Source organism: Pelobates fuscus, chromosome 3, assembly GCF_036172605.1.
Source record: "Pelobates fuscus isolate aPelFus1 chromosome 3, aPelFus1.pri, whole genome shotgun sequence".
Classification (NCBI taxonomy): Eukaryota; Metazoa; Chordata; class Amphibia; order Anura; family Pelobatidae; genus Pelobates; species Pelobates fuscus.
The window spans coordinates 329,829,481-329,850,816 of record NC_086319.1 but is presented as its reverse complement, the minus strand read 5'-3'; the positions used below and the strand labels follow the sequence as shown (position 1 = coordinate 329,850,816).

The 21,336-nt window shown below is 41.8% G+C and overlaps 2 protein-coding genes across 2 annotated transcripts in view; both read right to left on the bottom strand.

Annotated features, from left to right (window-relative positions):
• The window catches only part of SHC4 (SHC adaptor protein 4), a 61,974-nt gene that overhangs the window by 17,705 nt on the left and 22,933 nt on the right, over positions 1-21,336 (bottom strand). Inside the window, exons 2-3 of the mRNA XM_063445685.1 lie at positions 14,677-14,747; positions 3,960-4,023 (exon numbers count right to left, since the gene is read on the bottom strand). Coding sequence (XP_063301755.1) covers positions 3,960-4,023; positions 14,677-14,747 — 135 coding nt within the window. The remainder of the gene's footprint in view (positions 1-3,959; positions 4,024-14,676; positions 14,748-21,336) is intronic.
• LOC134603696 (nucleoredoxin-like) lies at positions 9,976-12,359 on the bottom strand. The gene is made up of 2 exons (XM_063449874.1): positions 12,334-12,359; positions 9,976-11,532 (listed from the first exon to the last, which is right to left on the bottom strand). The coding sequence occupies exons 1-2, from the start codon at positions 12,357-12,359 to the stop codon at positions 10,809-10,811; spliced, it is 750 nt and encodes a 249-aa protein (XP_063305944.1). The 3' UTR covers positions 9,976-10,808.

Here is a 21,336-nt window from a genome sequence, read left to right as displayed (position 1 = left end):
TTTCACACTAAGGCAAAGATTTCGAAGACTGGCACTCTAAATATGAATTTTTTGACAATCTTTATTGAAGCATTTTGTCATTTGTACTTTGTAAGGAATGCACAATAAACAATACCCCAAGCTAAGACAAGCAGTTCCAAAGTATAATAAGCCTCGCAGCAAATTACATGTCAACATACAAAGGACGAACAGTCCGTACAAAGAGAACCTCACAATCAGATACAACATGAATGAGCCCCAGAAAATAAAAGCATATTATGTACACAGTGGGCCTATTATGAAGCCCCCTGCTATACCAGTTTAAGGAAGCCCAATCCAAGGTGTCAACGGAACAATAATTTTCCAGCAGAATTCAAGCTCTGCTAAAGAGGCTAGAGAGAGACAAAAGAAGAGTGTGGAGAGAAAAAGAAAGTAGAAACAGAAAGAATTAATAAAAAAATGTCAGAAGAGAGAAGGAGAAATATAACCTAGACCCCACCTTACTCCAATGTGCCAATGCGAGGACTGAGAGTAAGACCGCTCCCACCTACATGGGACAAGGAGGAGTTCTACCCCCCCCCTCTAGATGAGCTACAAAACCCAGCCAAGGGAGTCATATCTTTTGAAATCTCTTCTTCATACCACCTTCATTTCACTCTTCTCTCCCATCTTATCTATCTATCGGTCTAAGCTAGAGGTGAAAGTCTTTTTCAAGAGAGTAGAGATTAACTCTCTAGTCACATTCAGAAAGTACTGTGTTAGAAGCCTTTTAAACTTAGAGATGGGTACCGGGGTGAACAGGACCCTCTTACCCAACAATGGTGAGCTTTGTCTCATATATCTGGGACCAAAATGGCAATTCCACCAAACATGGAGAAGGGTGTCACCAGACTTCCCACAATGCCAGCATTTGTTGGGGACACCTGGGAACATCCTGTTTAGGAGGTAAGGCATACAGTACCACTACGACAAAGGTTTACGCTTATAGAGAAACAATGAACACGAGTGCAAATCATGAACCACTGCCCTTCTGAGAAGACCGTCATCAAATCAACTTCCCAGCGTATCTTGAATTTAGGAAGAGATGGCTCTGTTGGGGTTTTCAGAAGCTGGTAGAGAATAGAAATACCCTTTCATAAGAGGGTTACACGTGTGACAATAGTTTTGAATTTTGTCAAATCCCTATATCGGAGAGACTTCTCTACCAGCGAGTTATTATGATGTTTTATTTGATGCTAAGTGAATTATTCAGCCAACAGAATATAGCCTGCATACACCCACTCCAAGTCTTCCCAGTGTGTGGTACAATCCTGGGCCTGTCAGTCAACAACACACAGCAGATGTATAGCTAGCAGAAGATCTAAAAGAGGGGAATCTGACTTCCAATTTTAGTCTAAGTTCCCTTCCAGTCTATATGAACGTCCACAGCATGGAATCTAAGGAGTTGTAAAAAGTCATCAGAAGTCTTATGGTGATTGTCTGCATGAGTTATAAAACCCAGGGAAAGCATATTCATTCTGACCGTGCTAAGTCAGCCAAACCAGGATACATGAAGCTTGCTTGATTTCAGATACGACTGAAGAGATCTAAAGAGCGGAAGGAAGTTTCTGGGGATAAAGTTGGTCTGGGTCTTTATGGATTCATAAAGTGAAGAGAAGTGGTTTCTGCAAAGGGAGCATTCACATTCAATATCTCGCACTTATCTAGATTCAAGATTAGCTAGAGCTCTGTATTCTGAGAGCAGTGGCATATAATTGTGGAGTATTATCTGAGGCCGACTAACAAAAGAGAAAATATCATCCAGGTAGCCAGTGACTTTGTGTTCCATCCCACCCAATTTGCACTCTCTGATACTGCTATGCAACCTAATCGCCTCTAACAAAGGCTTCAGTGTCAAAGTAAACAGCAACGGGGACAGCAGGCACCACTGTCGGATACCACTGCCAACAGACACCGACTACAAAGGAATACGTTTACATTTCAATATTTGTGTGTGTCTGGCAGTGTGTATCTTTACCTTTGTGTTTGATTAATATAATTCTGGGGACATTGCAAGCAAAATACAAAAACAAAGTAAGCAATGAAAATTAAGTATAAGGAATCTAAGCCATCACGCAAATACATACTTTATTAAAAAAAAAATACGAACAGATATTGGTTTGAGCCCTTATAAGCAAAAACCTACCAAGAGCACCAGAATACAGCTCGTGTGGAATTATTTCCTGTTTTTTATCGTTAGTCCAGCTTTAAGTATATAGTAGTTTTGATTTCATATTTTACATTAAGCAAGTACCATCCCAAACTCTGACATGCCACTGGCTGCTTATTACTTTTAGTGTAAGAAGAATGTCATAATCTCCAGAGTCTAAAACACCCACCTGTGGTACACTTACATATATAAGTAATAAAACAATCCACACCAAGTCCACGTCTTGGAGGCCCTTTTGCCTGCCGGCGAGGGCTGAGGTCGTGCTTCACGAGAGCGGGTGCCATAATGGCAGCTCTGTTTGACTGTTTAATTTTATACGTCTCTTGGCATTCCACTAGCCATTAGACTGCTACTAGACCACGACAGGGCCTCCTTGGTGGGCAAAAGTCATACTCATTCAAATAGCCTGCAAACATGTATTATAATTGTGCACTTTCTCATTCAATGACCCTGTCATTTGAACGTAACTACAAGTATTTTTGCTTTCGTAAGCCTCATGCTCTCGGACATGTTGTTTATTTAGTTTATTCTGCATGTTATATATATATATATATATATATATATATATATATATAAAAAGAAGTGCGACATGGGACAAACACCAATGAATGGAGAGGACAGACAACCAGAGAGGATAAGGCAATATGTCCAAAGTACAAAAGCCAGCGTTCCTAGGTCTCCCATAGCCACGAACGGGAAAAGATAGGTCCAAGGGAAAAGACAACGACGGACACAAAGCCACCCCGCGCTGGGCAATGGGGCTACAAGACAACCAGGGACAGACGACTAACTTAGGCACCCAATAGACAAACCTACCCCCGACCCATTCACGGCCAAATACGGCAGACACTTACTCCCCACACCCGACTGGGAAAACGACGCCGCATGAAAAGTAAGACGTGACAACCCACACAAGAAACCGACAGTACCGTCAACCGAGGGAGACACATTAGAAGACACCCTAAACCCAACCAGACGCCACAAACAACCCTGCAGGGGTAACATGGAGACATAAGTAGACAACACCACACACGAGACCCACACCTAGAACTTGACCCAACGCACAAAAACCAGTGCGATCGAACACAACGAAAACTCGAACTCTCACGATACAAGGGACAAGAGGTAGAGAACCGACCAGGGGTGCACGCCAACCCCTGGCTGTAAGACCAGGGACTAAGCTAGATCACCTAAGCTAGACAATCACCCCCCCAAAACTCATACTGAGCGTAGCTTGTTGAGGGGTTACAACGCAAATCGAAGAAGTCAACGTTTTACCAAACGCCGCTCACGCGGCAATACAATCTACACCTGAGCTCACACTCTACACACACCTACTGAAGCAAAAACATAAGCAAAGTATGTACACCTGAATACCCGCGCTTACATGCGCGTACAACAGGAAGCCGACTCAGCAACACGATCCACACACATCACAACCGACAAGGTTATACCCAATACAGTATGCCGCTAAGAGAGGAGGGAGAGGGAGGAGGGGAAGAGGGGGAGACGAGGTGTAGAAACCACCGTTAAACTGTCAAAAAAATGCTCAACCATATATGTTCAATGCAATAACGAGATCTGTACTCTGAATAACTGTGATCAAAAATAAAGAATGTCAAAAAAAAAAAAAAAAAAAGAAGTGCGACATTCCTGTCAAGCTCTACTTATGTTACTATGTCTTTTGTGCACGTATTTTTTTTTTTTTGGCACAGGAAAAAAATAGAAAAATACCATTGCTAGGATATTCTGTTTAGTTTCTCATATTTACCTTTCGCTTCTTTGTGGTTCCTTTAACACCCGGCACAGCTTCACAGAGCCGACTTATTGCTTCCCTGTAAAATACATAAAAAGTCGTGTTATCTTTTAGTTCCCAGTTATTATTTACCAAGTTATTAGTATTCTACATATTTAGGAATTATGGAATGTAATATATTTACATCAAACCTTGAACTTGCAGTTTTTGTACATGTTATATATAGCTTGGATATATAGCTTGTGTAGGCAACGTAGCATTTACAGAATTTGGGTAAAGTTGAGATGAACCGATTATGTAATTTGCAATAAAATTCTAAACTAAAACTCAGGGTGAGGGGGTGTGGAATTTAAACTTTTAATATCAGCATTGCATAATATATCAGATACAGTATTCAAATGTAGCAGATACTTTTTTTTCTGGATGTGATCACATATACCAGCACATATAATTGTCAGGAGAAGCACTAATATGTAACTACGCATTTAACTATGGAAAAGGTTTGTTCCAACAAAAACGAAATATTAAATTGTTGGCACAATATAGCAATATAACAAAATATAATTATTGTTGCAAATTAATATTATTATGATGTAGTAATGTCTATTTTGTTATTTAAAGGGATTCTGTAGTGCCAGGAATATAAAGCTGTATTCCTGGCACTACCGCTCCCCCTGCCTCCCCCTCTCTTGCGCCCTCTCCCCCCCATCCCGATAAATAAAGGGTTCAAAAACGGTTATTTACTTATCTTTTCCCATCTCAGATGTCGTCAGAGCTGGGTCCATGCTCCTCCTCCTCCTCCAGGGTCTAAAGCACATGCGCAGCAAATGCCGTGTGCCCATTAGACCTCCCCATAGGAAAGCATTGAATCAATGCTTTCCTATGGGGAAAAATCTGACTCTGGAGGTCCTCATGCATCCAACGTCAGATACCGGACCAAAGGTCTGTTTCAATTCAGGAAGTCCTCTAGTGCCTGGTAGACAGCCACTGAGGGCAGACTTAGTGCTGCAATATAAACATTGCAGTTTCTATGGAACTGCAATGTTTAGCATTGCAGCACTAAGTGCAAAAGGGACACAGCACCCAGACCACTTCAACAAGCTGAAGTGATCTGGGTGCCTACAGTGCCCCTTTAAGTGTATTCCTGCTAATTATATCCCCCTTTTCAGTAAGGCCAAGTTAAAAACTCATATCCATGGGGTGTGGCTTGGACAATGTGCTGCATGGACAGCTGAGTCCTGAGGTCTGGCCATAGCGCACAAAAACTTGCTTAGTACAGACACCCAAAGGGCAATATTTTGACCGCTATTTAGCATAATTACACTCCGCATACTATGAAGTCATCACAGAAAAGGCACTAGAAGTAGGATCCCACGGCACCACTTTTTATTGCATTCCCTAATATGTTCCAAGATGGCAGCTGGGGGAGCCTGGGTGGCTCAAAAGAGGACTATGATGGTCCGACACCTCCTTACCTTGCAAGAATACTGCAGCCAATGCAGTCTAACAGAACATACCTGCAGCTGAAATAGAGAGTGCCGAGAAGGTGAAGGCAGAATTCCAAGCCCTGGGGGCCCATATTACAGAGTCGGAAACACGGATTGAAACAGTAGTCTCAGACACTCGGCACATAATACTGTGGTGGACTGCACCAATGATCTACACAGTTGACTGCATGTGGTGGGGAGTCTGCTGGAAAACGTATCCAACAGGTCTCGCCGCCGTAATGTGCGGAACAGGGGGCAGCCAGAATCAGTGGGAGGGGACTCTCTCCAACAACTGTACTGGATATTTTTTTTAGACTCTAATGCCAGAAATGAAGAGCATAGCTGGATAGGGGACAGAGTGCATAGGGCATTGAGAGCCCGATATGCCGCAGGCAATGTGCCCCGGGACATAGTCATCTGGTTCCTCTACAGCTCAACAGTTGAAGCCCTTAAGGCAGCACAATATACATTACACCTGGGGACATTTAGATTTTGGCTTTTAAAGGAGGGAAGACGACAGTGCTCCAATTAGCAAGGGGCCCAGCAAAGTTCCTCCAGACCCTGGGTATAACAGCTCTATGATCAATCCTGTCATGGACCCAGGGCTGGGTTCTCTTATTTGGGTGAGACTTTTACAAGGAGCCTTCATTGTTTCAGGTTGTTAGAAATATATTCTATATTTTAAGGCCCCTATCCATATGGGATAAAATATAAATTCCAAGTAACTTCTAATCTCACACCAATGACTCTAATCTCACGCCAATGACGAAATAAGGAATTTCCCCCCTGGAATGCATCCAAGAGATTGTAAAAACATAGAAGTAGCAGGTATACAACACTATGGGCATTTATACAATCAATCCTCAGTCACCAGCTACACAGAATTACAAGAGAGAGCCCCTTTAAATACCAGGGACTTCTTTCAGTATATTCAGGGATTAGGAATTTTGCCAATCAGACTAAGGTGAAGGGAGCGACAGAACAATCCCATACCGTAGATAGGGGCTGTAGTGGGGAGGACAGGATCTGTAGTGGGGAACAAAGGCTATAGATGGTGGGCAGGACTGAGGTGGGGGCACAGTGGGAGTGGTGGGGGGACAGGGGCTGAAGTTGGCGATGTAGTGGATGTAGTGGGGATATGGGCTGAGGGGCACTTTAAAAATATAATTTTTTTTTTTTTAATTAAACAGAAACTAAAGTGTATTCCCCCCTCCCTGATGATTACCTTTGGCCAGGGAGGGGATTTTGATCAATGGTTCTAGGGTGGGAAAATTTTCTTTTTCCCGGTAGGAGGAGACAGGTCCTTCTAGCCAGTGTCAAAAATTGTACAAGAGCATTGCCATAGTAACCCACAGCAGTGCTCTGATATACCAGAAGAATAGAGGGCCTACCTAAAAAATAGTGCATTTTCAAACTGATCTTACAGCTCAGTGTGTTCAATTTGGAAATTCCTATCTCCTGCTCTCGTAAATTAATTTTCATCACACACAGGAGGTAGCTGCAGGCTCTAGCCGACAATTAACTGATAAGGAAATAAGAAATTCTAAATTAAACACACTGTGGGAAATTTAAACAATTTAGTAAGTTTCAGGATGTGTGTAGGGAGAGTGTGTGAGTCACTAGAGCGGCTTAAACAAAGTGAACTAACTCCTAAATGACAGGAAATTGAGCAGTTGACTGCAGTGCCACGATCTGTACCCCAAAACCACTATATTAAGCTAAGAACTGTAAACATAACAGCTCGCTGTAGTGGTTATAGTGACAGAAATGTTATGTCGTCTTCACAGAGCAATTTGTCAAACCATTTGAAAAAGTTTTGACAACCTATTTGTCGATCTTTATTTGGCTGTAGGGGTTGTGGCGGTCTGAGTATTCCTTTAAAGAGAAGTAAAAGGCCTACAAGACAAGTCATTCTCCTTATAAATGTCTTCTAAATCTGATCAAACTGTTCCATTCCCTTACAATTTAATTACACAATTTATAATACCACATCTTTGTGCATATTTTGCCATCATATCACCTGTTACTCCATTGCCTTGGTTTATTCCTGTGTATTTGTACATGTTGACATGAGTACTAATACGCTTACATGTAATGACCATTCCATGCACATGGCGCAAGAAAAATATGGTCCAGGCACTCAGGATCATGTGCAGCAGTTTTATCGGAAAACAGAATCACAGTGCCAATAAGACTGCTGAGCATGATCAAGGGCAGAGTACAGAATATTTGATAGAGTCCTAACCTCAACATCTACGGAAAGGGATTTAAGGGTAATAATTTCTGATGACTTAAAGGTAGGCAGACAATGTAATAGAGCAGCAGGAAATGCTAGCAGAATGTTTGGTTGTATAGGGAGAAGGTATTGGCAGTAGAAAGAGGGAAGTGCTCATGCCATTGTACAGAACACTGGTGAGACCTCACTTGGAATATGGTACGCAGTACTGGAGACCGTATCTCCAGAAGGATATTGATACTTTAGAGAGCGTTCAGAGACGGACTACTAAACTGAATCATGGATTGCAGGATAAAACTTACCAGGAAAGGTTAAAGGATCTTAACATGTTTAGCTTGGAGGAAAGACGAGACGGGGGGATATGATAGAAACATTTAAATACATAAAGGTAATCAACACAGTAAAGGAGGAGACTATATTTAAAAGAAGAAAAACTACCACAACAAGAGGACATAGTCTTAAATTAGAGGGGCAAAGGTTTAAAAATAATATCAGGAAGTATAACTTTACCAAGAGGGTATTGGATGCATGGAATAGCCTTCCAGCTGAAGTGGTAGAGGTTAATACAGTGAAGGATTTTAAGCATGCGTTTGATAGGCATAAGGCTATCCTAACTATAAGATAAGGCCAGGGACTAATGAAAGTATTTAGAAAATTGGGCAGACTAGATGGGCCAAATGGTTCTTATCTGCCGTCACATTCTTTGTTTCTATGAGTGCATGGACCATATTTTTCTTGCACCCTTGGAATAAGATTAGCCAGCCCCAGGTTTGGAAGCACCAGGACCAAGTATATGAGTGCGGTGTCCTCTCTTGGTTGGATACATACATGCACATGACATTAATTAAATACATGATAATGATTCTGCAAGTGCATACCATCGAGAAAAGAATAATATGTTGCCACATGCCACATGACATGACCAGGCCATCAGAAATTTTACACCAATTTTAAACACTTTACCAGTAACTTACTGCTTTATTCCTGTCCTGACTACGTATACAGTGCTACATTTAGTTGAGTTTCCTAGAAGACGAATGTTTGGTAAAATCGTTTTCAGTCTATATTTTTATTCCCAAGCCACAAGATGAAAACAAAGAAATGAGTTAATTGAGGCGAATGGTAATTCCATTTAATATTGAATTCACCAACCCCAAATTTATATGTCAATGGTGAACAAGCAATGTAAAAGTGACTAACAGGGTAATTGTTCTCAAAGAGACAGATGGAATGAAAATCTATACTTTTTTTAGTACCGCACAAAGATTTTGTTGTACACAGTTTAACTTTCTAGCTCCTCTTTTTTTCCTTTTACTCAGTAAGCGGACTAACAGGGGGCCCCTTTGTTCAAGTTAGGTTTTAAAGGAGGGGAAAAAATGATATAAGAAGTAAAGAATGTTATCGAAAAAATAGTTTTTAAGGGCAAAAAGCTCAGTGGCAATCCAGAGCTCAAAGCTTTTTTTTGTTCGAAGAAAACGGAAACCCTTATGAACAAAGATAGTTATTGAGCAATTATGTCGTATTGAGCAAAATGCAGATTTAGTAAAATGAAATTATTGTTTCTATCTTGAATTGAGCATAAGACAAGACGTACGTGTATGGAAATTGCTTAATTTCTTCGATTATCCTTGGTTGTTCCGTGCAAGTTCAAAATTACAATAAAATTAGGGAGTATTCACTCTGTTACAGGAAGATTGGATCAAAGGGGATTAGATTCTTATTCATTTATGAAGCAGTGAGATGCAGTAAGCTGGGTAACCAGTTCAAAGAAATTAGCTTTTTTTTTAAATCTATAAATACACTTTTATTATATTACTTGTTTAACCCCTTAAGGACCAAACTTCTGGAATAAAAGGGAATCATGACATGTCACACATGTCATATGTCCTTAACCCTTTAAGGACACATGACATGTGTGATATGTCATGATTCCCTTTTATTCCAGAAGTTTGGTCCTTAAGGGGTTAAGGGGTTAAAAGAAATCACTTGCAGCAGTTATGATTTGTGAAATAACTTGAAAATTATATGATAAATTTGAAATGGGGACTTGCCTTTAAGGAAACCCAGAAATATACATCCAAAGTCCTTCATAAGAGATATTGGCGATTATAATAAAGAGTGCTATCAAACATGGTCAGACTTGTGCTTTACATGCAGTTGTGTGCAAGATGTGCTAACAGATAACCTTGGTGGAAGAGAAAAAACTATAATCACTTCATGTCCACAGCACCACTAAATAATCTAGAACAGCTGAGTTTATAGAAATGGTTCCTGGATGAAGCACTAAGAATAATCACTGAACACAAGATAGGGCAGTGAAATTCCTTTATCAATGTACATCTGTTGACAACATCTGCAAATCTAAAAGTGTATTTTTGAGAATATCAAATTGGAGTCTATTAAATACAAGGAAATGTGGAAAACGGATAAGTGAATTACAATTTTTCAGCAACAATAAGAAAGATGTAAAAATGGCATTGTTAGAGAATGTTCTCAATTGTTTTTGTGGTTTTTTTTGTTGGTTTTTTTTTTTAGCTTAAAAGCTTAGCAATTCTCCACAATTCCCATGATGTTACAAATTCATACTTAGATAAAGTAATAATCGAATTAGATGATTGGTGGGGCATGTCTCAAACCTCTATGGTAACAGTGGACAAAACATGGACTCCAAAAGATGCAAATATTCAACGTTTTGAGAGACTGTGTTAGTGGGAGGATCAATAACAAAACCCACTCGAGAAAGTAAATTTACTGCAAAGAGTTACAACTTGGTTTTCACTGCTGACGCTGCCAGTTAGAGGAGGACATCACACCATGAAGTGAGCAGTTTATTAAGAAAGGGTTTTTCTGGGTATTTCAGGTCTACCAGTTTCAACAGACTTAACATGTACGAGTTCTGCCCATGTATTGACAACGAAGCCATGGCTTGTTAACATTGCTCTGCTGAAACATTTGGCAATATGTGAGATTCTGGAAGGAAGATCTCTTTAAAACAACACACACAAAAAGGCACCATGACAAAGCTTTCCAAGCGGTGACACTATTATAACATCCTTTACGTGTGGCAAGAGGAAAAGAAGCGATTGTGGTTTTAAATAAATGGTTCTTTCTGCAGGGTAAGAATACTGAATTAATATCTTCTTAGATGGGCTCTGGCTTAAGTTTTTCAGGTAAGAAGTCGCTCACAAAGCTATCCACGATATCTGGAGTTATTTCTTCCACGTCCATTACATACTTTGCCCTGGCAGACATGTCTAGTATTGTTAGGAGAGGAGCTGCTTCTGGTAGGTTGGTGAAATCCCTCAGGTAATCTGTCATATCATCCTCTCCAGCAACAAAGAACAGTAGTGGTGCTTCCTCATCTTTGGCTTTATATTGTGCTATAATTTTATCTGCTCTAGGTTGTATAAGCTGTTTCGCAGCTTCTGACTCCCCATCATCTTCAGAGTCCACAAAAAGGACGAGGCAGGGGCCTTCATTTAGCTGCACAGCATTTAAGTCTGTAAGCTCCACAACAGGCTTTGGGTGCCAAGGAAACTCTTTGCAGTCAACATCATGCAAAACTTCCACTCGTCCTTGCCGTGTAATGACTTCCCCCTTGGGGTCCAATATAATTAGATTTGGGATACCTTGTATTCCATATAGTCTGTTCAGTCGTGACCTTCTTGCTTTATCACTGTAGGGTACAGCCAGCCATGGCATCTCACTGAAATACTGTTTAAATGATTCTTCAGATCTGTCAGCACTAACTAAGACAATTCCAAACTTCTGCCCAGATTCCTTGATCTTCCGATACGATTCCACTAACACTCTGGTCAGACTCCGGCAAGGAGGACACTGGTGTCTCTGCCAGGCTGCTCTTCCTCTTCAATCGCAGGGCAGGAGAGCACAGGAAGTGACCTTACTTCCCATCCTTCTGGCCCTTCCTCTTCCCCTCTCTCTCTGCACCGCACGGAGGAGACCCGGCAAGCAAAGCAGTATCGCTGCCAGGTCTCCCTCAGAAGGTCAAGAAATGAGCTTTTAGCTAAAATGGATTTTCCTTAAAATAAACTTTATTTAGACAAATACAAGTGCAAAAAAACAATCTTGCACATTTCTCTCCCTTATTGGTGTTTAATCACAGACTGCCAGGGTTTAATCATAGCCAATGATTTAAAAAAAAGTCACAATGCAGAATTATTTTTCAATGCACTCATTACACTGACAGACAAGAAGTACGCACAGGAACAGAGGGGTTGAGGTCCTTGCTCGCTGAGCTTACATGCTAGAGGGAGTGGGTAATAAGAGTCACAAATACCATAATTATTAGAGCATGACACTATCACAAAATCATTTTCAATTTTAGAATAAAATTCTGTGTAGCAATAAATATGCTATACCGGTAGAGGTCAGAATACAGGAATATAATGATTTTGCGTAGGAAGTAATGAAATGCACAGAAAATGTAAATATCTAATAAATGGTGACATATGCTGATTTCCACATTATTATGAAGTTGATCGGCATTTAGAAAAATTAAAGAAGGCCCAAGGCACCCGAAACCCTGCACCAATGGAACCCACTGACAGCTGCGGAGTTTGTGCCCAGACCGCCAGCTTCGGAACCCTACGCCCGAGCCTCCACCTGAAAGCAGCTGGAACCTCCTCCTACCGAGAATGCACCTGACCTCTGGGACTTTATAGTTTCACTCATCCTTGCTGGGACATGACAAATACCCAACCATTCAGGCTTCCGACATGTTCTCTACCCATATGTTCCCCCACACCTCCCCTGCCCCATGCCTATGGGTGACTTAGGCACGGGGAGTATTCTCCCTGGTTGATGACTACAGCGAGGGCTAGATAGGACAGGGAGACACGCGTCCCACAAGTGACCGAGACCTTCGTCATGCTTGCTCTTTTAGTTTTTGATTTGTGCCTAGCGACAATCATAACCTAACTTCTAGTATCACTGTTTACCTCCTACCGACAGAGCCACGACTATTCCTCTACATAAATACCCAGAGCACGACTGTACCTATCACGACTACACTGCCTATATGTTCGTAATGCTCTATATAGTCCTTAAGCTTTTTACTAGAGCCCTCTACAAAATCCAGCACAGCCTTACTGCATAGTTCCACGGAAAGGGTCAGTCTGCTTAGTTATAAGCAACTAAACTGGTATAACCAACAGTTAACCCACTGTTTACCTTTTTGCTGTTACTGCAGCATGACATAGCACAGTATAACCAACATAAGCTCTTGGCAAAATCACAATAGCTTACTCATGCAATAGATAACTCCTGATTATTCGCCTTTTTAAAAAAATGTGCACGTTTTATTAAATGTCCTATGTGTGTTTATATGCTTTGTAAGCTCTACTGCTTGTTACCTGCTCTTGGGGCATGACAAGCGTGTCTGTAACAATATGCACAGCAAAAATAAAGAATTTTAAAAATAAAAAAAAGAAGAATAAATTGTACCATCAAATATAAGACAGAGCAACAAATAACACTTTTTTTTTTTTTTTTTTTTTAAAGGGAAAAAATATATAACAGAAATGTACAAGAAAAACAAAAGAAGGCAATCAACCAGATAAAGCACAAAAAATTATACTGTGATCAGTGGGGAAATTTCTTCAAATATATGCTTCGTTTTAGACATATAAGGACAGGGGGATTTCTGCATAACAGAAATTAACATTTCGGTAGCGGAGAACACCTACAGTTTGCACATTGAGAGTCTCAGTTCACCACATTTATCAGTTTGAGTTTAGTGAATAAATTAAAAGTATTTGAATTTTACGTTTAATCTCTTTGTATTGAAATTCATTAGCTTGTAATGTATATATACAATGTTTTAGAGAGCAAGTTATATGTTCAAATCCCATGGTGGTTAACATAATCTTTATGTTACTCTCCATAACGCATGCTTTCACTAATGACATACAGTTCGGGACCCCCTAATCTCAGAGTCTGCCCAGGATTAGTGTTGGGGTATAGACTGAATTAATGATTGCACCTACTGCCTGGGAGTGTAAATATCACCAATATCAGGTGGGCCACACCATGTTTCAACAGTGTCCTAAAGTTAAATAAACTCTGGACACAACCCTGACAATAGCTCTAGGTATGAAAAAAAGCAAGTAGAATAAAACAAAAATATATAGAATTTGAGGGTTCTGGTGCTAGTCATAAATTTATTTTTTACACTATTATGATAACTCCAGAAATAATTTCCCTGCAATACATAGTCAACTCTCTCTCTCTCTCTACACATACATAGAAAGAGAGAGAGAGAGAGAGAGAGAGATGCAGTTAAGAAAACTGTATATTGCTCTTTGAATGTAACTTTAGCACTACACACATCCTTTCTGTATAACCATCTGTGGGACCAGCGGTGCGTAAAAATTGGTTTCCTTTACAGACGGGATTGTACGACTTTGATAAACTGTACTTTGTATTTTAATAGAACATAAAAGGGAGCGATTGTATAATTTCCATTATTTAATATCTTACTTTTAATAAAATAATAGAGAGAAACTAGAAAAATGTTGACGGTGAACACGCTCTCTTCCATAGTGCCCTATGCATGCATATGCTTATACGTACAGCACAATGGGAATTTATTTACATGCTATGCCCTGGCTGTGCCAGGACTTCCATTCATACAATGTGAAAGAAAACATAATAAATATAAAAGAATAAAAGTTAACATTTTGTTCACCTTGGTGTTTTTTTTTTGGAAACACAGTTTAAAAATATCACATATAACAGGTTCGCTTTTAATAGCCAAATGAATAACAAACATCATCATCTACATGGTAAATGTGAGTGAAATATAGGGCATTGTGATCTTTAGCATTATAAAATAAAGTAGGAACATTGTTTACCGTATTGCTCCAGGGAGTTTGGAACATTAAATTACATTCCAGCGAATGTATATGTTGTTGTGTAAGACACTGTCAGACTCCCTCCAAGCAATGCTCCATCACTTGAATAACTAGTCCCATTGCGTAGTATGAATTACCTTGTAACTTGGGTTCTTGTGCCAAAATCTAAGGATCTCATTGACTGCAGAACTTCAATACAGCCCATATACTGAAAAATAAAAACGATAGGATCAGCAAGCATTACACAATGTGCACAATGACAGCATTCTGTCTTACATCACTTTTATAGCAGAGTTTCTACATTACGTTAATCTTAATGTACCACAGCAATGTAGGTTTTCTGGATCTCATTATGCACTGTCTCTTGATACTGGTGGAACTTTCATTAGCACAGATAGATCTGTAACTTGTTGTAGGGTTATGGTACCACAAGTGACTTGGCACCCCTTCCAACCACCTACCCCCCATTGTAAGGAGTCAAAACATTTTTAAGTGCTGCACCCCTCCTCCACTTCCAACACTGGAGAGCCAGAAGTATCTAAGCATCAATGCAGAGCTTAGCATGGGATTGAGCTGACCTCTTTGTCAGTAATTCCCATTATCCACTGTGTTATGAACCGCTCATCTGTTGCACATCAGGTGAGAGGAGATTGATCAGGGCACCCAAGAAAGGAAGGGCCGATCCATGTCATAAGTTGCTTCCTCATTGGGAGTTTAACCAGAGGAAATTGCAGAAATTCCTTCTGTCACGGTTTATTGTGGTAAATGGTTGATAGCTGGATAATTGTAGCGGTACTTACCCTCTCCAGGGGCCGGCCGGGGTCCTCTGTTCTCGCCGCGCGTGGCCCTGCTTCTGCACGAGCCGTGCGCGGCTCATCCGCCGGCGAAACCAGGAAGGCGGGCAGTGACCGCGAGAAGCGGTCACGTGTCCCGCCTGACTCTAAGAGCGCGCCGCGTGTCTCGGGCGCAGTCTTAAAGGGACAGTGGGAGACGAAATTTGAAACGGTCTCCTATTGGCCCCTGTCATGCCACATTCCCCATACACTCACATTTTTGGGGCGTGGATATGACAGGGGCCAATCAAAGTGAAGTCTAGGGTATTTATACTCACCTGTTCCTTAGTACCTTGCCCTATCGTGGTTTCTGTTCAGTTCCCTTTAGTGCTTGTATCGTTCAGTTGGTTTTTTGGTGCTAGATCTTGGCTTTGTTCCTGACTACGCTTTCTCTTTATCCTTGCTTGTCTTGTTCGCCGGTTTGCTCTCCTGTGTACCAGTCCTTGGCTTGTTCTAGTTTACGCTGTCTCTCTGTCCCCTTGACCTCGGCTTGTTCTGGACTCTGTCTTTTCTTGTCCTCGTCTAGTCCGGCCATTCTAGGTCCGGTAAGACGTATCTTGTTTTCTTGCCTCTAGACTATCTGAACTATTCTTGCGTGTTGGGGTATATTACCGTGACATTACGATAGGGCCATGGACCCCGCAGGTTTAGGACAACAGATGGCCACTCATGAGGCTAGATTTGCAGAACAGGATCACCGTATGGATCAGATGGCTGAAGCCATCCAGACACTTTTATCTAGAACAGCTCCGGTACCTGTACCAGCGCCTCCTGTAACCCCTGTACCAGACACAGCTAGTATGCCTAATACTTCAGCACATCTAACCCCTCCACCTAGGTATGGAGGGGATGCTAAGACATGCAGGGGATTCCTTAATCAAGTGGAATTCCACTTTGAGATGTATCCACGTTCATTTCCCACTGATAGATCTAAGGTGGGTTTTCTTATGCACCAGCTTACTGATAAAGCACTTGAGTGGGCAAATTCTATTTGGGAGGCTAATGGACCTATGGTACATGATTTCAATAGCTTCCTCACAGCTTTTCGTAGAACATTTGACACGACTAAAAGGTCAAAGAATGCCGCCAGGGCGTTAATGAGAATTAAGCAAGGATCTAAGTCTGTAGCTGATTATGCTATTCAGTTCCGTACCCTTGCTTCACAGGTAGATTGGACTAACGATGGGCTTACTACTGCGTTCATGGAAGGCCTATCTGAAACTATGTTGGATGAGGTAGCAGCCAAGGATCTTCCTGTACCTTTAGAGGACCTTATCGACTATCTCATCGATATAGATAACAGGATTCGTGACAGGCTATATACCAAGTCTAGAAATAGACGCTTTGTTTCCTTTAATTCACCTAGAGCTGAGACTCCCGAGGGATCTAAAGGGTCAAAGGAAGAACCCATGCAGTTAGGGGTTGCTAAACTTACTGATGCCGGGGACAGGCCTTGGGTGTGACATCAGAGTCCTCACATTTGCCTCTAAATAAATTGCTTCTCCCTGTTTCCCTGCACCTTGGAAGAAACTGCATAGCAGGGAATATACTAGCCCTGGTTGATTCCGGTGCGGCCGAAAACTTTATAGATTCCGGTTTTGTTAAGGAAAATAACATACCCACTAGAGAGAAGAAGACACCCTTGGGCGTTGAGGCCATAGATGGGACCATTATGCTCCCCAGTTATCACACATGGAACTGAACCATTGCATATGTCTACAGGGGTGTTACACTCAGAAACCATTCGGTTTCAGATCATTACTTCTCCTTCCTCTCACCTCGTGTTAGGGTATCCTTGGTTGCGTACTCATAATCCCACTATTGACTGGGAGTCAGGACAAATAGTATCTTGGAGTGATGCTTGCCAAGAGTCTTGTATTGTTAAAATCACCCCTTTGAATTCTACTAATATTCCTCCTGTGTCTAATGTTATACCTCCTCAGTACTTGTCTCTTAAGTCTGTTTTTGATAAAAGGGAGGCTGAAAAGTTGCCACCTCACAGACCCTACGCTTGTGCTACTTGTGCCAGTATGAAGTCCTCCCACAGAGTTCCTTGTGGGTTGTTGCATCCGTTGCCTATACCCGAGAGGCCTTGGTCCAATCTATCCATGGATTTTATTGTTGAATTGCCCCCTTCGAATGGTAAAACAGTCATCCTGATGATAGTGGATCGTTTTTCTAAGATGGCTCATTTTGTGTCTCTTGTCAAGTTGCCCTCATCCAAGGAACTTGCCTCTGTCTTCGCCAGGGAGGTGTTTCGGTTGCATGGTATTCCCACTTCGATCGTGTCCGATAGGGGTAGTCAGTTTATTTCCAGATTCTGGAAAGCCTTTTGTTCAGAGATGGGTATTTCTCTATTGTTTTCTTCCGCTTACCACCCCCAGTCTAATGGAGCTGCTGAACGTGCCAACCAATCACAAGAGCAGTATCTTCGTTGCTTCGTGTCCCACCATCAGAACAATTGGGCTGACCTTCTTCCTTGGGCTGAGTTTGCTCGTAATAACGCTGCTCATGAATCTTCCGGTAAGAGCCCTTTTTACGTTGTTTATGGCCGGCATCCCGTTGTTCTTCTGGCTGCATTCTCCTTACAGGGCATGCCAGTTCTGGATGAACATTTGGCTGGTTTACGTACTACTTGGGAGCAGGTTCAGCGTTCTTTGGTGGATTCCGCTGCTCGCCAGAAGGTTCAGGCTGACAAGCATCGCAGGGCGGCTCCATCCTATGCCGTGGGGGACCGGGTTTGGCTTTCCACTCGCAATATCCGCCTTTGTGTGCCTTCTATGAAGTTGTCTCCTTGTTTTATTGGTCCTTTTCGTATCTTACATGTGGTTAATCCTGTTTCGTATGCCTTGGATCTTCCTAGGAACCTACGTATTCCTAACATCTTTCACACCTCCTTGTTGAAACCCTTCCTGTGCAACCGTTATACCCGGCATGTTCCTCCTCCCCCTCCCCCTCCAGTTTCTGTGGAGGGTTATGAGGAATTTAAAGTGGCTGCTGTACTCGACTCTCATTTTCTTAGGAGTCGCCTCCAGTATCTGGTACATTGGAAGGGCTATGGGCCTGAGGAATGCAGTTGTTCACGCTCCTCGCCTTGTGCGTTCTTTCCATTCTCGTTTCCTACCATCCGGTGGGCGTGTCTTCAGGGGGGGGTACTGTAGTGGTACTTACCCTCTCCAGGGGCCGGCCGGGGTCCTCTGTTCTCGCCGCGCGCGGCCCTGCTTCTGCACGAGCCGCGATCGGCTCATCCGACGGCGAAATCAGGAAGGCGGGCAGTGACCGCGAGAAGCGGTCACGTGTCCCGCCTGACTCTAAGAGCGCGCCGCGTGTCTCGGGCGTGCTCTTAAAGGGACAGTGGGAGCCGAAATTTGAAACGGTCATACACTCACGTTTTGGGGGCGTGGATATGACAGGGGCCAATCAAAGTGAAGTCTAGGGTATTTATACTCACCTGTTCCTTAGTACCTTGTCGTATCGTTGTTTCTGTTCAGTTCCCTTTAGTTCTTGTATCGTTCAGTTGGTTTTTTTGGTGCTAGATCTTGGCTTTGTTCCTGACTCCGCTTTCTCTTTATCCTTGCTTGTCTTGTTCGCCGGTTTGCTCTCCTGTGTACTAGTCCTTGGCTTTTTCTAGTTTACGCTGTCTCTCTGTCCCCTTGACCTCGGCTTGTTCTGGACTCTAACTTTTCTTGTCCTCGTCTAGTCCGGCCATTCTAGGTCCGGTAAGACGTATCTTGTTTTCTTGCCTCTAGACTATCTGAACTATTCTTGCGTGTTGGGGTATATTACCGTGACAATAATCTACTGTGTCATCTGATTTCTGTATCAGTCTGCCAAGTTTAAACTATTCAGTAAATATAGTGAACAATATTTCTAAATGGGCATCTTCTTCCATCAATTTCACTATTAGATAGTTAGAGAGACTGATAACTGGAAAAATCGATCAATAACTAGAAATATAGATCAATAACTAGAATGATAGATCAATAGATAGACAGACAGAGACTGGATAATAGATAGATGGACAGACAGACAAATATATATATGCACTTCTATATAAAGGCAATAAGAACACATAGATAAAGTAATGAAGGTGAATACAAAATTGTGGAAATGAATTATGACAAATATGAAACATAAATCTGGCCCATTCCAAAAATAGATAGACATACTGCATGAATGATTTATCTGTAAAGGTCATCCGAACCTCTCCTTCTCCTCACAGCATGATCCACTTCCTATATATCCTGTACTTTATCAGCTGGCTAGATGGGATGGTGCATTATTTAGATTAGGTACTTGGGGGTCATTCCTTCTGTAATGTGTTCCTGAAACCCAGTGAACAATGTCAAGCTTTTCACTCTGTCTGTGCAATACCTCCATGTGAAACATGTAGGCATCTTGAGTTAACATCCACATTGTAAGAAAGTTTTCTTCCGTTTCCTAATAAAAAAGACCCATCTGTCGCAACCCAGCAGTTGTGCTCAAATTAACGTGAAGCAGTAGAACAGACCTAGGAGAAGGTATACTCTGAAACCCAAAACACAGACACCTGTATAGCGAGGACAATCAGATAGCTTGCTTATGTACTATTAATAGAGCAAATGAAAACATGAAATACCCAAATTAATTTATAAAGAATCTCCACACATTGAGTGGCAGCCAGACAAATGTGGTATCTCTCTCAGTGGTATGTGTTCAGAAAGGTCACTCGAAGGCGAACATACAGTGAAAACTTCAAGAGCAGACACAGGTGACGTGTTTTTCTGTTAACAGTGACAATAAGGGAGTCGAGACGTTTAAACGTGTTTTAATAACTAAAAAATAATTGCATGCAAGTGATGTTCCCAAGCACTACATGGAGCCTCAGATTTGATTCATTATTCTGCCCCATTATGTATTGGGCTAGGACAAGCAAATAAAATGAAGACTGGTACCACTGATTGGTAGATATGTACCTTTTCCCTTTCTGAGTGGCTTGTAGTTGTGGGATTTAAATGGATCCTTAATGGTCACTCTAACCACCAAAACCACTACAACTTAATATAGTGATCTTTATGCATTGATCCTGTCCCTGCAGTCTGACAATTGAAAGCCCTGTCATTTGCGAGAAAAGGCAATGTTTACATTTGTCAGTAATGATACCTCTAGTCAGGGGCGGACTGACAACTCGCAGGGACCTCCTGGTGCAAGGTCTTTGTGCAGCTCTCACACAGATAATATGTGCGCGCAACCCCGGATGGCTGTGTGAGTCATGACGTCCCCCAAACCGGGCCAGATATACTTTAAGGGCTTAATCCAACCAAAAACATTGTTTTTGAGTGGAGTACCCCTTACTAACTTGCCTTACGCCACCCTCCCTCCCCCCCTTAAAACAAAGAAATAAAGCAAATTTAATTACGCCTTTCCTCTGTGTTTGTTGGTGACATCACAAGCAGCATCCCCCACATGTTCAACCATACATGTAGCCTCCAAACACATGTGTTTGGAGGCTACTTGTGTGGTTGCATGTGTGGGATGCTGCTTGTGTTCCTGTATGTCAACATGTTGAGTTAGAATCAATCGTTTGTCTTGTATTACCTATTGTTCTGCGCTGCAGAATATGTTAGTGCTAGATAAGTAATTGTAATAATTGCGTTTGTGTGTATAAGGAGGCTGTATGCAGAATTGCCATGCTGAGGATGCCACTTGTAATGTGTGTAGGGAGGCTGCATGTGGTATCGAATGTGTGGGGATGCTGTTTGTGGGATTATGTGCATACAGTGAGGTTCCTTGTGGGTTTGCGTGTGTGGATGGAGCTGTTTGCAGTGTCGTATGTGAGTGGAGAGGGCTGGTTGTGTTGCAGAGTTGGAAAAAGAAAAGTAACAGGCGCTCGCTATAGTGATCAGGCAGCAGTATACAGAACAAGGATTCCCCAACCTTGTGAGTGAATAACAGAGAAAGAAAAAGGGCGTATACCGCGCCTAT